The following is a 13,924-nucleotide window of genomic DNA, read 5'->3' as shown; positions in this document are numbered from 1 at the left end:
CAAGGGCAGGGACAGGGCCAAATGAAAACCCGCTAGTACCAATATTGCATAATTCAGTATTTGGGGAAAGACCCTTCCTCACAATTCCTTCTTTTCTATTAAAGAGAGATAAGTTACTTATTATCTGTTGGCATAGATGCTATGAATAAGCAGGCCTCTCCATAGCTCCACATCCATCAAAAGCTATATACACAGTGCATTTCCTATTGATAAGAACTAAAGACTCAAGCTTTGAAATTATTCTTTAAAGGAAATAAAAATCAGAGGATGGAAGTCGGAGAGGTAGTACATGCATAAGGCACTTCCATAGATGCAGCCAACCTGTGTTCCACCCCAGGCACTGTGTATTCTTTCTCAAGTCCCTCCAGGAGTGACCCCTAAGCACCAAGTCATGAGTAAGCCCTGAGCACAGCTAGGTCTTGACCCAAAGCCAAAATCAATCAGTCAATCAGAGGACTGGTTGAATAAACTGTAGTAGCATACATAAATGAAATTAAAATTGATAACTTTTAGGGGATACCAGGGCTTGATCTCCAGCATTTCATGGTCTATCTGTACATTTCATGTACTATCAGCAATGTTCTCCTGTGAAGGCCCAATATGATCACCAAATAAAAATAAATTTATTTATTTTAATATATCTTTATACATTTATATGGAAGTATTCTATTATGGGTCCAGAAAAGTAGGATGATCACAATCATATAAATGATCACACAATGATCATAATCATATAAGTCACATATTTATTAAAAAGTCTTTAGGGATGTCTGGAAAAGTCTTCATCTGTGTCAAATCTCCTAATTTTGAAGATGGGACTTTGGGAATATTTTTACACTCTTGCTATTTTTGTTGTTGTTTTGTGGTTGTTCCTTTTTTGTTTGTTTGTTTTGCTTTTGGGTAACACCAGGCAATGCTCAAGGAGTCAGTACTAATTCTGCACTCAGGAATCATTTCTGGTATTGCTCGGGGGAACACATGGTATGCCAAGGGATCAAGTCCTAGTCAGCCATGAGTAAGGCAAGCACATTATCCACTGTATTATCTCCCCAGCCCTCTTTCAATTTAAAATAGAATACTTTTTATTTTGTTTTGGATACACACCCAGCAGAGCTCCTCAGAGTTTATTCCTAATGAGGCTCGGTTTTACATTCATACACATGCTTACTTCATCTGAATCTATGGAGAATATAACATTTTATAAAATATTGTAAATAGTAAGATTTTTAAAAATATAACTGATACACATATCTTTCACTATGCTTCTAAGTGGTGACTTACTCCCAGATAAAGTGGTAGCCTCAGAGGCCATCATCATGAAGCTATACTTCTCTCCAGTGGAATTACAGATCCTGTCAGCATGGTGTCAAGTAGCCAAGATGTCATCCCAGACACTGGTGACTAGAGTTACCATTCAGAAACTACACTAAGAGAAGCTTCATAATTGATTTGAATAATGAAAGAATTAGAAACCCTCTCCTCCCCATTCTGCCAAGGCCCATAATCTCCCATACTTACTAAATTCTCTTAACAGTGTAGTTAACAGCTTCTTCATGTTCTGAACTCCAAGTGCAAGTTAAATTCTTCTTAAAATAGAGGATGCAAGTAATGTTCTCAGGTTTAGCTGGCAAAGCTGAAATAAAATACAAATAGACATAAGGCACATGAAAAAATGCTCCACATTACTAATCATCAGAGAGATGCAAATCAAAGCAAGTATGAGGTACCATCTCACACCACAGAGATTGGCACACATCACAAAGAATGAGAGCAAGCAGTGCTGGAGGGGATGCGGAGAAAAAGGAACTCTTATTCACTGCTGGTGGGAATGCCGTCTAGTCCAACCTTTATGGAAAGCGATATGAAGATTCCTCCAGAAACTGGAAATAAAGCTCCCATACGATCCACTCCTAGGGAGTGTCCCTAGGAACACAAAAATACAATACAAAAATCCCTTCCTCACACCTATATTCATTGCAGTGCTATTTATATAGCAAAACTCTGGAAACAACCAAGATTCCCTTTAACAGATGAATGGCTAAAAAAACTATGGTACATATCCACAATGGAATATTATGCAGCTGTCAGGAAAGATGAAGTCATTAAATTTTCCTATACATGGATGTACATGAAATGTGCTATGCTGAGTGAAATAAGTCAGAGGGAGAGAGATAGACACAGAATAGTCTCACTTATCTACGGGTTTTAAGAAAAATAAAAGACATTTTTGCAATAACTCTCAGAAACAAAAGAGATGAGGGCTGGAAGGTCCAGCTCACAAAGAGTGGTGAATGCAGTTAGAGAAATAACTACACTGACAACTATCATAACAATGTGAATGAATGAGGGAAGTAAAAAGCCTATCTCAAGTACAGGCGGAGGTGGGGTGGGGAGGAGGGAGATATGGGACATCGGTGATGGGAATGTTTCACAGGTGAAGGGGGGTGTTCTTTCATGACTTAAACCCAACTACAATCATATTTGTAATCAAGGTGTTTAAATAAAGGTATCAATAAGAAAAAGATGCTTACCTTGCATGCTGTCAGACTTATTTGATCCTGTACACAGTATCGGTCCCCTGAGCATAGCCAGGAAGGACCCTCTAAGTACATTGGGACTTTCTACATTGGCTTTAATTCTTTTTTCCTCAGCATCATTATAATGAACTGAGTAAACTAATGATGTCTCTGAAGAACCTGCTGTATTATCTACAAAATGCCTCTGTTCCACTATGAAGCCCTGGGGAACAAAGGCAGAAAGAGCTGGGAAGACATGCTCATTTTTGAGGGTCCAACTGCTCTCTTGGTGCCTCTAATTTCTATATATTAAGGGCTGGATTGTGTGCCCATTTCACAGTCCCCAATCATACATTGAAGCCCTAACTCTTAGTTAACACATAGCTAGGATTGTGACTGTATTTGGAATAAAGGTCTTTAAGGAGTCATTAAAACAAGGTTTACAGTGGACCTGAATTCTAGTTGACTGGTTTACAAAGAGATGAGGACTTACAGAAAGAGAGCCACTAGAAGAGAGAGATCATCTGCAACCAAGGAAAGAGGCAACAGAGAAAACCAATCTAGGACTAACTTGATCATTATAAAATAATCTACTATTTACCCAGTCTGTGATATTTTATTAGAGCCCTACAAGTCCAGATACCACATTGTGTCTTCTTACCACTCCTAGGACCTTTCCCCACTTTGCTTCTATTCTTTTGGTTTTGTGGTTTGTGGACATAAACCCATTGAGCTCCACTCTGGCTCTTCAATTATTTTTTTAAATAATGTGTGATCAAACAAATTTAAGATCAGCAAGATATTATCAAATTAGCATTAGGCCTATAATCTTTGAGTTGGAACATTTTACAAATATGATGTTTATTTCCTTGACATTTATGCTATAATAACGTGACATTTTCTTACTACTCCCCCCCCAATATCGTACAATTTTATATTTGTTTTTGAGCTGCACTCAGTGATTTTTCTGGACTTACTCCTGGCTTTGTCTGTACTCAGGGATCTCCCCTTGTGAACTTGAAAACCGAATGTAGTGCAAAAGATGGAACCCAGGTTGGCCACATGCAAGGCAAGTGCCTAACCAACTATCCTATGTCACAGGCTCTTATGAATATTCTTTTATATATTGGTTTTTGGGTCACACCCGGCAGTGCTCAGGGGTTACTCTTGGCTCTATGCTCAGAAATCGCTCCTGGCAGGCTCAGGGAACCATATGGGATGCTGGAATTCGAACTACTGACCTTCTGATTGCAAGGCAAATACCTTACCTCCATGATATCTCTCCGGCCCCTCTTATGAATATTCTTGGGGGTTCAAGAAAGAGCACAGCTGGCTGTGCTCAGGGCTTATTATGGGATGGAACCAGGGTAAGTTATGTAGTCACTTTATGCCTCTGCTATCTTTTCAACCCTTATATGTATTGTTATACTATTATACTGTTATACTGTTAGCTCCTAAATCTGTTGAGATAAGCTGATTTAGTAGTAGTAGTGGTGGTGGTGGTGGTGGTGGTGGTGGTGGTGGTGGTGGTGGTGGTGGTGGTGGTGGTGGTGGTGGTACAACTACAATAGAACTTGCCTTTTGAAGGTCAGACCTCCCTTTAAATGCAAGATAGGCTATCTTTGCTCTGAAGTTAACCATTCATTTCTCTGCTCAGAAAAAGCAGAAAGAATGACTAGATCTGTGACAAAGTACCATCCAACCTACCTGCCAGGCTGACCCTGCAGAGCAGTGGGAGTGTTACCCACAGTGTCCCAGGCCACATGATCACTGTGTTCACACAGGCAGGCTGCCAACAAAGTTGACACGGTCCTCCTTCCAGTCACATCTGCTTTCTGCTTCTCTCCAACAATCCTGTTTCCAGTGACAGATTCTGAGGGGTTTAGTCTCTTTTAAAAGGAAAAGTTTCTTTTAAAATTTAATCATTTATAATTAATTATACAGACTTGCCTGCATAGTTATTTCATTCACCTCAGTCAACATTTTATTCACAGTTTATTTTATTCACAATTTATTTAATCATATAATCTGAAATGTCAACTAGTCACCAAGAATGTAACACAGAAAAATAAAATTATTTGTCCAACTCCAAGGCCACACTTAGGCCTAGAGTTCTTCAGCCAAAGCAAACAATCAATCAGCTCCTGAAACACTCTCCACTTTATCCTGGATGAATCTCCTCACTTATTCCTAAAAAGTTACTCCTCCTGCCAGACTCACCTCAAGGTTCACTTTTATAAAAGAAAAATTTTTTTATTGGGGCCAGAGCTATAGTATGACAGGTGGGCACTCATCTTGAATGCAGCCAACTCACGCTCAATCCCTGGCATCAAATATGGTCCCCAAGTACTGCCAGGAGTAATTCCTGAGTGCCAAACTGGCATAACCCAAGAATATCATCAGGTGTGGCCCCATAAAAATTTATTTTTATTGATGGAAGTTCTGTGATTTATAAAACTGTTATTGGTGTTTCTCATGCACATATTCCAACACCACACTCATCACCAGTGCTCTCTCTCCTGCAAGGACTCCAACATTACCCCACCCATTTTAAGCCTCACACACCAATGCGGTTGTGTAGGTAAGTTCTCCTATTTTGTTAAGGCTCATGTTTCCTAAACCTTTAACCCCCAAATGGAGCTCACCTATTTGGCCTCTGTGTTCAGCTCTCCAGGACCCCCCAGGGCCTCTGTCCAGCCAGATGAGTCACATAGAATGGCATCAAGAAACTTACGCTTTGATTTCTTTAGATTGAGGAGCTTCTGTAAAGCAAAGGTGCACTTACTTTTTTTTGAAGACAGTATTTTTCTAGAGGCAGACAGAGTGCCAGGGATCAAATCCTGAGCTTCATGCATGCCAAGCATCTATCCTACTACTGCTGGCACCAAAGCTGAACATTGAAAGCACTGTCTGGCATACAATAAATAGTTTGTAGAATTAATGGAACAAAAGAACTTCTGACTCTATCTCATCTTAGATGAGGTAGTGAGATAGTCTAAGGATAAATCAATGGGAAAATAATAACTCACTTCAGAAGAAAAAAGATGTAATGCTTTAATTAAACAAATTACTATAGAAAGAAGAGTCCTCAGCAAAATTAATCATTTTAGAAAAATCTGTGATCCAGCGTTATTTAGAGAAAATCACAGGATACAATTTTCTTATGCATAAGCCAATTAAAATACCTAAGTAATTGAAAATGCCTAAGGCATTAAAGCAGATAGAGAACTTGGATCTACAATAACAAAAATACTATCAGGAAACATAGCAAAGGTGAATAACATCTGCTATTCAACAGCAATAACTACTCTCTCAAGAAACCACCATTGAATTCAATGACTATATAACCTGAAGCAAATTTTCTGGGAGCAAAGATTGGCATGCCCCACATAGCTCAGTCATGTTGTAACAGGAATCAAACCCAGAGTCTTTTGCATGTACCATAACATGTGTGATAAAACCTTGATCTTTAAAGAGAACATTTTAAATTTTCAAATAAGGAATTAAAATTTTAAATGAATTACAACACCATGACATTTTAACATCTACTTATTTTAAATATTGTGCTAATTTCTCTATCTCTTAGCCAGTTCAGCCATTAGTCTTAGTTCACATAATTTATAAATTCAAAGTACAGTAAGAAGAGACCTGAAGTCACCATAACAATCTCAATAATTGATTATATGAGAAAAAATAGATACTTAAGCAAAATCTAACATTTTGACACTGGATTTGGTATTTTAAAAATATAATCAATAGAAGTCAGATAGAACGGAGGTAGGGCATTTGCCTTGCATGCAAAAGGACGGTGGTTTGAATCCCAGCATCCCATATAGTCTCCCAAGCCTGCCAGGAGCAATTTCTGAGCATAGAGCCCTGATCGCTGCCAGGTGTGACCCCCCAAAAAAATCAATATAGGGTCAGAGAGATATTACAGTGTGTAGAACATCTGCCTTGCAAACAATGTTTGATCCTTGGCATCCCATAATAGTCCTTTTAGCACCACAGTATGTAATTCCCGAGTGATTCCAAAAATGAAATATATAATCAACATCAAATATTACATACATATTAAAATATTTTATATATTAAATATAATATATTGTGAAATTTAAAGAAAACCATTTTATTTTATTTTATTGGCTTTTGGAGGGCCACACCCAGCAATATTCAGCAATTAATCCTGGCCTGCACTCAGAAATTTTTTTCAATTTAGGTCAATGAAATAATTTATTAAAAGCAGATTCTCTTTTCATACACCAAAAGAAAAACATGACACTCTAATAAGCAGCAATAGAGCAAAAAAACATCCTGGAACTTAAAATCAAGGAGTTCATTCACAGTCTGGATGGAAGGAGAAACACTATCCAAATACTCAGAGAAATCATTTATACTTTGCAGCCATAGTGTAGCCCATAAAACTGTTCTATTTTAATGTATTTCTCCATGAACTTTTTGTGAAATTCTAGCAACATTATCATCCCACCTTCCCTTAAACTGAAGTCGGTCTGTGGCTAGGGTGTGAGATAGAGAAATGGGCTGCCACTAAGAATATTTTCCATGGGGAATTCTTTCTTCTGCAGTTTTTTTTCTGTTCCTTCCTGATTTTTGCTGTTTAGTTTGTTCTTTTTTACTCTTGTCCAGTTCTGAAAAAAGAGCTGTAATATCATTCTTATCATATTCCTCTTCAAAATCTTCACCCTCATCTCTCAATTCTGCTCAAGTGTCATCAGTGTGAGGGTGGGCAGTGAAATCTGTCTAACCAAGGCTTCTTTATTTTGTTATTTCTCTTTTTTTTTTTTTTTTTTTGTGGGTCACACTCGGCAGTGCTCAGGGTGTTATTCCTGGCTCCAGACTCAGAAATTGCTCCTGGCAGGCACGGGGGGACCATATGGGGCACCGGGATTTGAGACTGATGACCTCCTGCATGAAAGGCAAACGCTTACCTCCCATGCTATCTCTCCGGCCCCTCAAGGCTTCTTTAATACTGAAGAGGAGTTGTGTGATCCTGGGTTGTAAGATCTTTATTCCACCCCCCCCCCCCTCTCTCCTCCAGCTCTCTGGAAGTCACTGTTCTTCTTTTTATTTTTTTTTTTATTTTTCACAACATTATTTATGGTACATAGTGACAACGAATGAGGGGCCACTCCCACCCCAGTGCTGTCCTTCCTCCACCCCCCGTTTCCAGCATGCATCTCATATCTCATATCTCCTCCCTTTCCCCCCAGAATACTAGGTCTCCACTTTATAGCTTGTTGTAGATTGTCTATTCTGCTTGTCATTTGCAATAAAAAGGATAAGAAGAAAAAAGAAAAAAGAAAGAAAAAAAAAAGGAAGAGAGGAAAAAAATTGGCCGCAACTACCAAAAAAAAGAAAGAGAAAAAAAAGAAAAAACAATGCACCCAGCTAATGAGAAAAGTAAAAAAAAAATCACCAAATAATAATCACAGGAGTAAAAAAAGGGAAGAGAAAAGTGGAGGAAAGAAGGAAAATAAAGTCAAAAACTAACAAATCAAAACAAAACAAGAAAAAGAAGGGGTGCTGCAGTGTTTGCGTTCCTCCCCCCTTTTTTTTTGTTTGTTTGTTTTTTTGTATAGGCACAGTAAGCATTGGGGGAGAATGGGGAATGCTCCGTGGCCTAGGAGATTCAGGGCTTCTCCATCCTTGAAGCATATCATCATGAGATCAACCCCTGGCTCCATAGGTGTTCATTACCCTTCATCCCAAGGGCTTTGTATGTGGTGCCAGAAAACTTTCCTCTCAGTTGTGGGTGAGACAATGAGGCCACGTATCCAGCGGTTTTGGCATTTGTACAGGTCCTAGGACAGGGTCTAGGTTAGAATCTTTACGGTTCTAAAGGTTCTGTTCCACCATTGTTGTATACAGTCTTCTGTATCAGATGCTCCCTGTTTTCATTCAGTCCCCAAGCTGAAGTATGGGATATTATGGATCTAAGGGTTTCTGCTCAGTCTCTGTTTGTCCAAGGTTGGGCCTCTGCAATAAGAAATCCTTTTTAGTTTTATTTTTTTAATAAGAGTTCTGGTCCACAGTCTAGGGCAGGGTTTCTCTTATTGGTCCCCAGGATAGTTCTGTCCAGTCGCAGCTGTCAAAGTCAGTTTTCTGTACATGGTGCTCTTATTTTTTCGCTGTTCAAAAGACAGAATACATCTTCTGGTTTCCATCCAGTGTTAGGTGAAGTGATAAGACGACTTGGTCTTGGGCCAAGTTGTCATTTCCTCATTGTCATATCATAACTGGTACAAGTTAGTGCCAGAGCTGTGCTTTAATTCTCCCAATGGAGTTGGTTCCTGGAGTTGTTGCCCAGAGCTGTATCAGTTCTACATCTGGGATCTGGGTTTGGAGTTGAACTGCCACTGTCCAATCTCCTGGAGACTGGGTTGTATCCACATGACACATGTCCAGGATGGGAGGCACCCTAGTGTTATAAAAAGTGTGATATCTTATCCCTAGAAGATAAGATCTTATTTCTTTTTTTTTGTTTGTTTTTGTTTTTGTTTTTGGGCCACACCCTGTGGTGCTCAGGGGTTACTCCTGGCTGTCTGCTCAGAAATAGCTCCTGGCAGGCCCGGGGGACCATATGGGACACCGGGATTCGAACCAACCACCTTAGGTCCTGGATCGGCTGCTTGCAAGGCAAACACTGCTGTGCTATCTCTCCGGGCCCAAGATCTTATTTCTGTGTCTATGGTTTCCCCTTGTTTACTGTGTCCACACAAAAATGTATGGTTTCATATTGGATTGCTGGTGCTATTCTGGGTAAGGATGACTGGTTATATTCACACTTTCTGTGGTCCGTTTTTGATTTGCCATTTTATCCCAGGCAAGGCTTTAGTACCAAGCACCACCAAAAATGATAATGATAGCAAAAATATAAATACATTAAAATAGAACAGATAAATAAACCTATGTTTAAAAAGAAAAAAAAAGAAAGAAAGAAAACAAAGGTATTTGAAGACAACAGGTGATAGTTGAGTTTGAGACATGTTTTGCGGCATTACGAAACCCTATATCGTCCTTGAACTAGGGGTTTTGCTGAAGCTGATTCCGGTATCATGCAACAGTCCATAGTTTGATGGGGGCGAGAGGGGCCACCAAGCATGGGTCAGTGGGTGTGTTGGTTATAGTTCTTTGTCGAGACATGAGACGGGGACTGAGAGGGTGTATTTCAATGAGGAGCTGGATGGTGGTCTGTTTGGGGCAGAAGGTCAGTCTTGGTGTCTACCCAGGTAGGAACTGAGGATAAAGTGGGTTAAATAAGGGGAAGATAATGATTCAGGGTTGGGGGATGAGGGGGTAGGAAAGACACAGGGGTGGTGAGGTAGAGGCAATACATGATAGATACTATATACAATATATAGATGGACTGTTTATGGTTTAGTCTTGGAGTCAATATGAAAAGTCACGTCAAGGGGACTGGGCGGTGGCGCTAAAGGTAAGGTGCCTGCCTTGCCTGCGCTAGCCTTGGACGGACCGCGGTTCGATCCCCCGGTGTCCCATATGGTCCCCCAAGCCAGGAGCAACTTCTGAGCACATAGCCAGGAGTAACCCCTGAGCATTACCGGGTGTGGCCCAAAAACAAAAACAAAAACAAAAACAAAAAAAAAATAGAAAAGTCACGTCCACAAAAAGACTAGAGAATAAAGGTCTATTTGAGTGTTTTCTCCAAATCTTGGGCATCCTGATTCCATTCTTAAGAACAGTTTAGGATAAGGAATGCTTTTGGATAATGCTTAAAAAGTATATTTGTCATTCGGGTGAATTTGTGCGGGCGCGGTTTTGAAAAATAGTATTAGTAGCAAACAATACAGGGGGTCCAGTATGCATAGGGGAGGGGTTTCCCTCCTCTGCCCGCCCCCCAGGGCCCGAGTTGCCAGGGCCAGCTATGAAGACCCGCCTGGCATGGGGGGGTCTCAGTCTCCTGGACCAAGTGTTCAGTCCAGGAGGTCTGTGGCCCGCTGTCTGCCCAGAGACCCTGACATTCCAGAAAAAGGAGGGACGGCTTTCTTGGCATGTGCGCTCTGCTGGGTCCAACTGCAGGCTCCCTCTCCAGTTTGAAAATTGAAAGGGGAGGGGTTTCCCTTGGAAGTCACAGTTCTACACCTTTTCAGGGGCATCCTGAATGAAAATGCCATCCTTATATGAACAGGTAGACGCTTCCTAAATATTGCTTCAAGCCTTGGTTCAAATCACCTTCTCACTCTCTTTCCAACTCTCACAAGTTTGAACATTGTCCTAGTCCATATATTTTATTTTATTTTTATTTTAGGAATCACCCTGCCCCATTCCAAGGCCCAGAATTGTCAGCCCAGCCCAATGTACCTAAAAAGATGCAGCAGAAGTGTGTTCTGGAGTTGATGTTTCTCTGCAGAAAAGATGTGGGGTGTGTGTGTATGTGTGTGTGTGTGTGTGTGTGTGTGTGTGTGTGTGTGTGTGTGTGTGTTACCTGGGAGATTTAGCTACTCATAATATTTTTTGAGTTCAATTGTGAGGCTAGACTGTTTCTGCTGGAGAGTATTAGATGTGACTATGGGGTATTGTGCCTTCTGGCACAAAGGAGAATCTTCTTTCCCCCAATCCAAGAAGGCCCCAGAGTTGTTATGCTGGTCCAGACTACTTGGGAAGAATAGTGGCTATAAATTTTTTTTGGAGTTGGGCTGTTTTTTGTCAGAAAGGAGGGTGTTTCCAATAATTTTTTTGGAGAGAGTGGTTGGGACACATCTGGTGGTGCTTGGAATTTGACTCTTTGTAATGCTTTAAGATTAGTGATCTTTCAAGCCCTTCAGTCTGTGATTTAGGGGGAGAAGCACTCCCAAAGTGGTTCTCAGGGAATCTGGGGATCTGAGTGCCCTGCCAACTATCCTTAGGTATCCCTGTTAGTGGCTCAATGCCTGAAGATGGTATGCTGTTCTGGCCCTGGGGTAGCAGGGGTACCCAGGCCATCTCTGAAGTGCTAGGAGCCTCCTATTGCCTCCTAGCAATCCACCCAGCAATTTTTGAGGGAGTATGGTGCCAGGGATTAAATCCAGGTCAGACAAGGGTTATATGTGCACCCTAATTAATGTACAATTTCCAAGCCCTTTGTTCTATGATTTTTAACAAGAAGAAAGGGATCAGAAGATGGGGGGGGCGATAGCACAGCAGTAAGGCATTTACCTTGTACATGGCTGACCCTGGTTTGATTTCAGACATCTCATATGGTCCCCCAAGCCCCCTAGGAGTGATTTCTGAGTGCAGAACCAGAAGTAATCCCTGAGCACTGCCAGGTATGGCCCAAAAACAAAGGAAGGAAGGAAGGAAGGAAGGAAGGAAGGAAGGAAGGAAGGAAGGAAGGAAGGAAGGAAGGAAGGAAGGAAGGAAGGAAGGAAGGAAGGAAGGAAGGAAGGAAGGAAGGAAGGGAAATAGAGAAAGAGAAATTTGAAAGAGAGAGAAAGAAGGAATAAAGAAAGAAGAAAGAGAAGAAAAAGAAAGAAAGAAAAATAGAAAGAAGAAAGAAAGAAAAAATAAAGAAAAGAAAGAAAGAAAGAAAGAAGAAGAAAGAAAGAAAGAAGAGAAGAAAGAAAGAAAGAAAGAAAGAAAGAAAGAAGAAGAAAGAAAGAAAGAGAAAGAAAGAAAGAAAGAAAGAAAGAAAGAAAGAAAGAAAGAAAGAAAGAAAGAAAGAAAGAAAGAAAGAAAGAAAGAAAGAAAGAAAGAAAGAAAGAAAGAAAGAAAGAAAGAAAGAAAGAAAGAGAAAGAAAGAAAATGGTGGGGTGACAGTATTTTTTTTAATTACAAGATCCAGGGTCAGAACAATAGTACTGCAGGTAGAGTATAAACTTTGAATGTGATTAACCTAACTTTGAACATGACACCTCATATGCTACCTGAATCTACCAGGATTCTTAAGCAGAGCTAGGAGTAAGCCCTGATCACATCTAGGTGTGCCTCCAAAACAAAACATAACAAAACAAAACAAAAACTATAAGATCCAGAGTGAGTTACTAAATATTTCTGTGTCATATTCCTCAAGTATATTTGAGCAGAATAAAAAGATTGAGAATCACAAATCCACATGCAATAAAAATGAAAATATCACCTGGCAAATACTGCAGTGGCAATAATGCAAGGAGAAAACAGAATCCCTATGGAGAGGAGGAAGCCATGAGAGGTGGAAGGCCAGCATGTGTTGCTGCAATGATGCTGCTGCATTATAAACCTGTATTCTCATTCATAGATTCCCTCATTTTCTCACACACCAGAGAATCATCTCAAAGTAATTACCAGTCAGTAAAAGATAACAAATATGAGATGCCTAGAAGTAAGTTCAAATGAAAGTTCATTTAGTAAAGTCTGTGCAAAAAGACCATCCTAACTGCAATAGGAATAAGTCATGAGTATTTGACTAACCCTTTGGCATCTATTTCAAGAACACAAACACTTGAATTTTAAAAAGAGAATTTGTAGGCCTGAAGAGAAGTACAGAGTTTAAAACCTTACTGTGGATTTTGCTTATCCAGGTTCAATTTCTGACACTGAATATGGTCCCTGAGCATCATCAAGAGTGATAGCTAAGCAGTCAAGAATGAGACCTAAGCACAGTCAGTGTGTCCCCCTTCCAAAAGAATATCTCATACCTAAGTTCATTGCAGCACTACCGTATTTTCCAGCGTATAAGACGACTTTTGAAACAAAAAAAAGTCAACCGAAAATCGGGGGTCATCTTATATGCCGAGTATATCCCGAAAAATGTTTCATTATGCCGCTAAATGAAAATTGTCTGCATATTGCCACAAAACGAATTTTTCAACTCGATCCTGCACCAATCACTGCAAGGCTGCTCGGACTGCCTCTCTAACTCAGCCAATCCAAGCAGGCTTTTTATGCATGCAAATTAGACAATGTTCTGGACCGAATCTACACTGTAAAAAGCCTGCTCAGATTGGCCAGAGTCAGAGAGGACGTCTATTACAGTATAACCTTTGGACCTTTGCTTGTTGTGATTGGCTCACTATGGAAGATACAGTTGCAGCACAGGAACATTCTGTCTTATACAGCAAATATAGGCCTAAACCTATGTTTTAACTGTAAAATTAGGGAGTCGTCTTATACGCCGGAATATGGTATGTATATAGCCAAGATCAGAAAGCAATCAAAATGTCCAATAAGAGATAAGTGGGTCAAGAGATTGTAGTTTATATATACAATGAACTCAACTATAAGAACAAAACAAAATGGGACCGGAGAGATTGCATGGAGGTAAGGCGTTTATCTTTCATGCAGAGGGTCAGTGGTTCAAATCCCAGCATTCCATATATTCCCCTGAGCCTGCCAGGAATGATTTCTGAGCATGGAGCCAGGAGTAACCCCTGAGCGCTGCCAGGTGTGACCCAAAAAACAAAAAAACAAAACAA

General features: G+C 40.2%; 1 protein-coding gene across 1 annotated transcript in view; it reads right to left on the bottom strand.

Moving 5' to 3' along the window:
- IL31RA (interleukin 31 receptor A) overlaps nucleotides 1–13,924 on the bottom strand; it is a 49,968-nt gene that overhangs the window by 30,191 nt on the left and 5,853 nt on the right. The window contains exons 3-5 of the mRNA XM_049769059.1: nucleotides 4,224–4,305; nucleotides 1,519–1,633; nucleotides 1,105–1,113 (exon numbers count right to left, since the gene is read on the bottom strand). Coding sequence (XP_049625016.1) covers nucleotides 1,105–1,113; nucleotides 1,519–1,633; nucleotides 4,224–4,305 — 206 coding nt within the window. The remainder of the gene's footprint in view (nucleotides 1–1,104; nucleotides 1,114–1,518; nucleotides 1,634–4,223; nucleotides 4,306–13,924) is intronic.

This window comes from Suncus etruscus, chromosome 2, assembly GCF_024139225.1.
Source record: "Suncus etruscus isolate mSunEtr1 chromosome 2, mSunEtr1.pri.cur, whole genome shotgun sequence".
NCBI classification, from domain to species: Eukaryota; Metazoa; Chordata; class Mammalia; order Eulipotyphla; family Soricidae; genus Suncus; species Suncus etruscus.
Note: the sequence above shows the minus strand (reverse complement) of the source record. Positions and strands in the feature narration are given on the sequence as shown.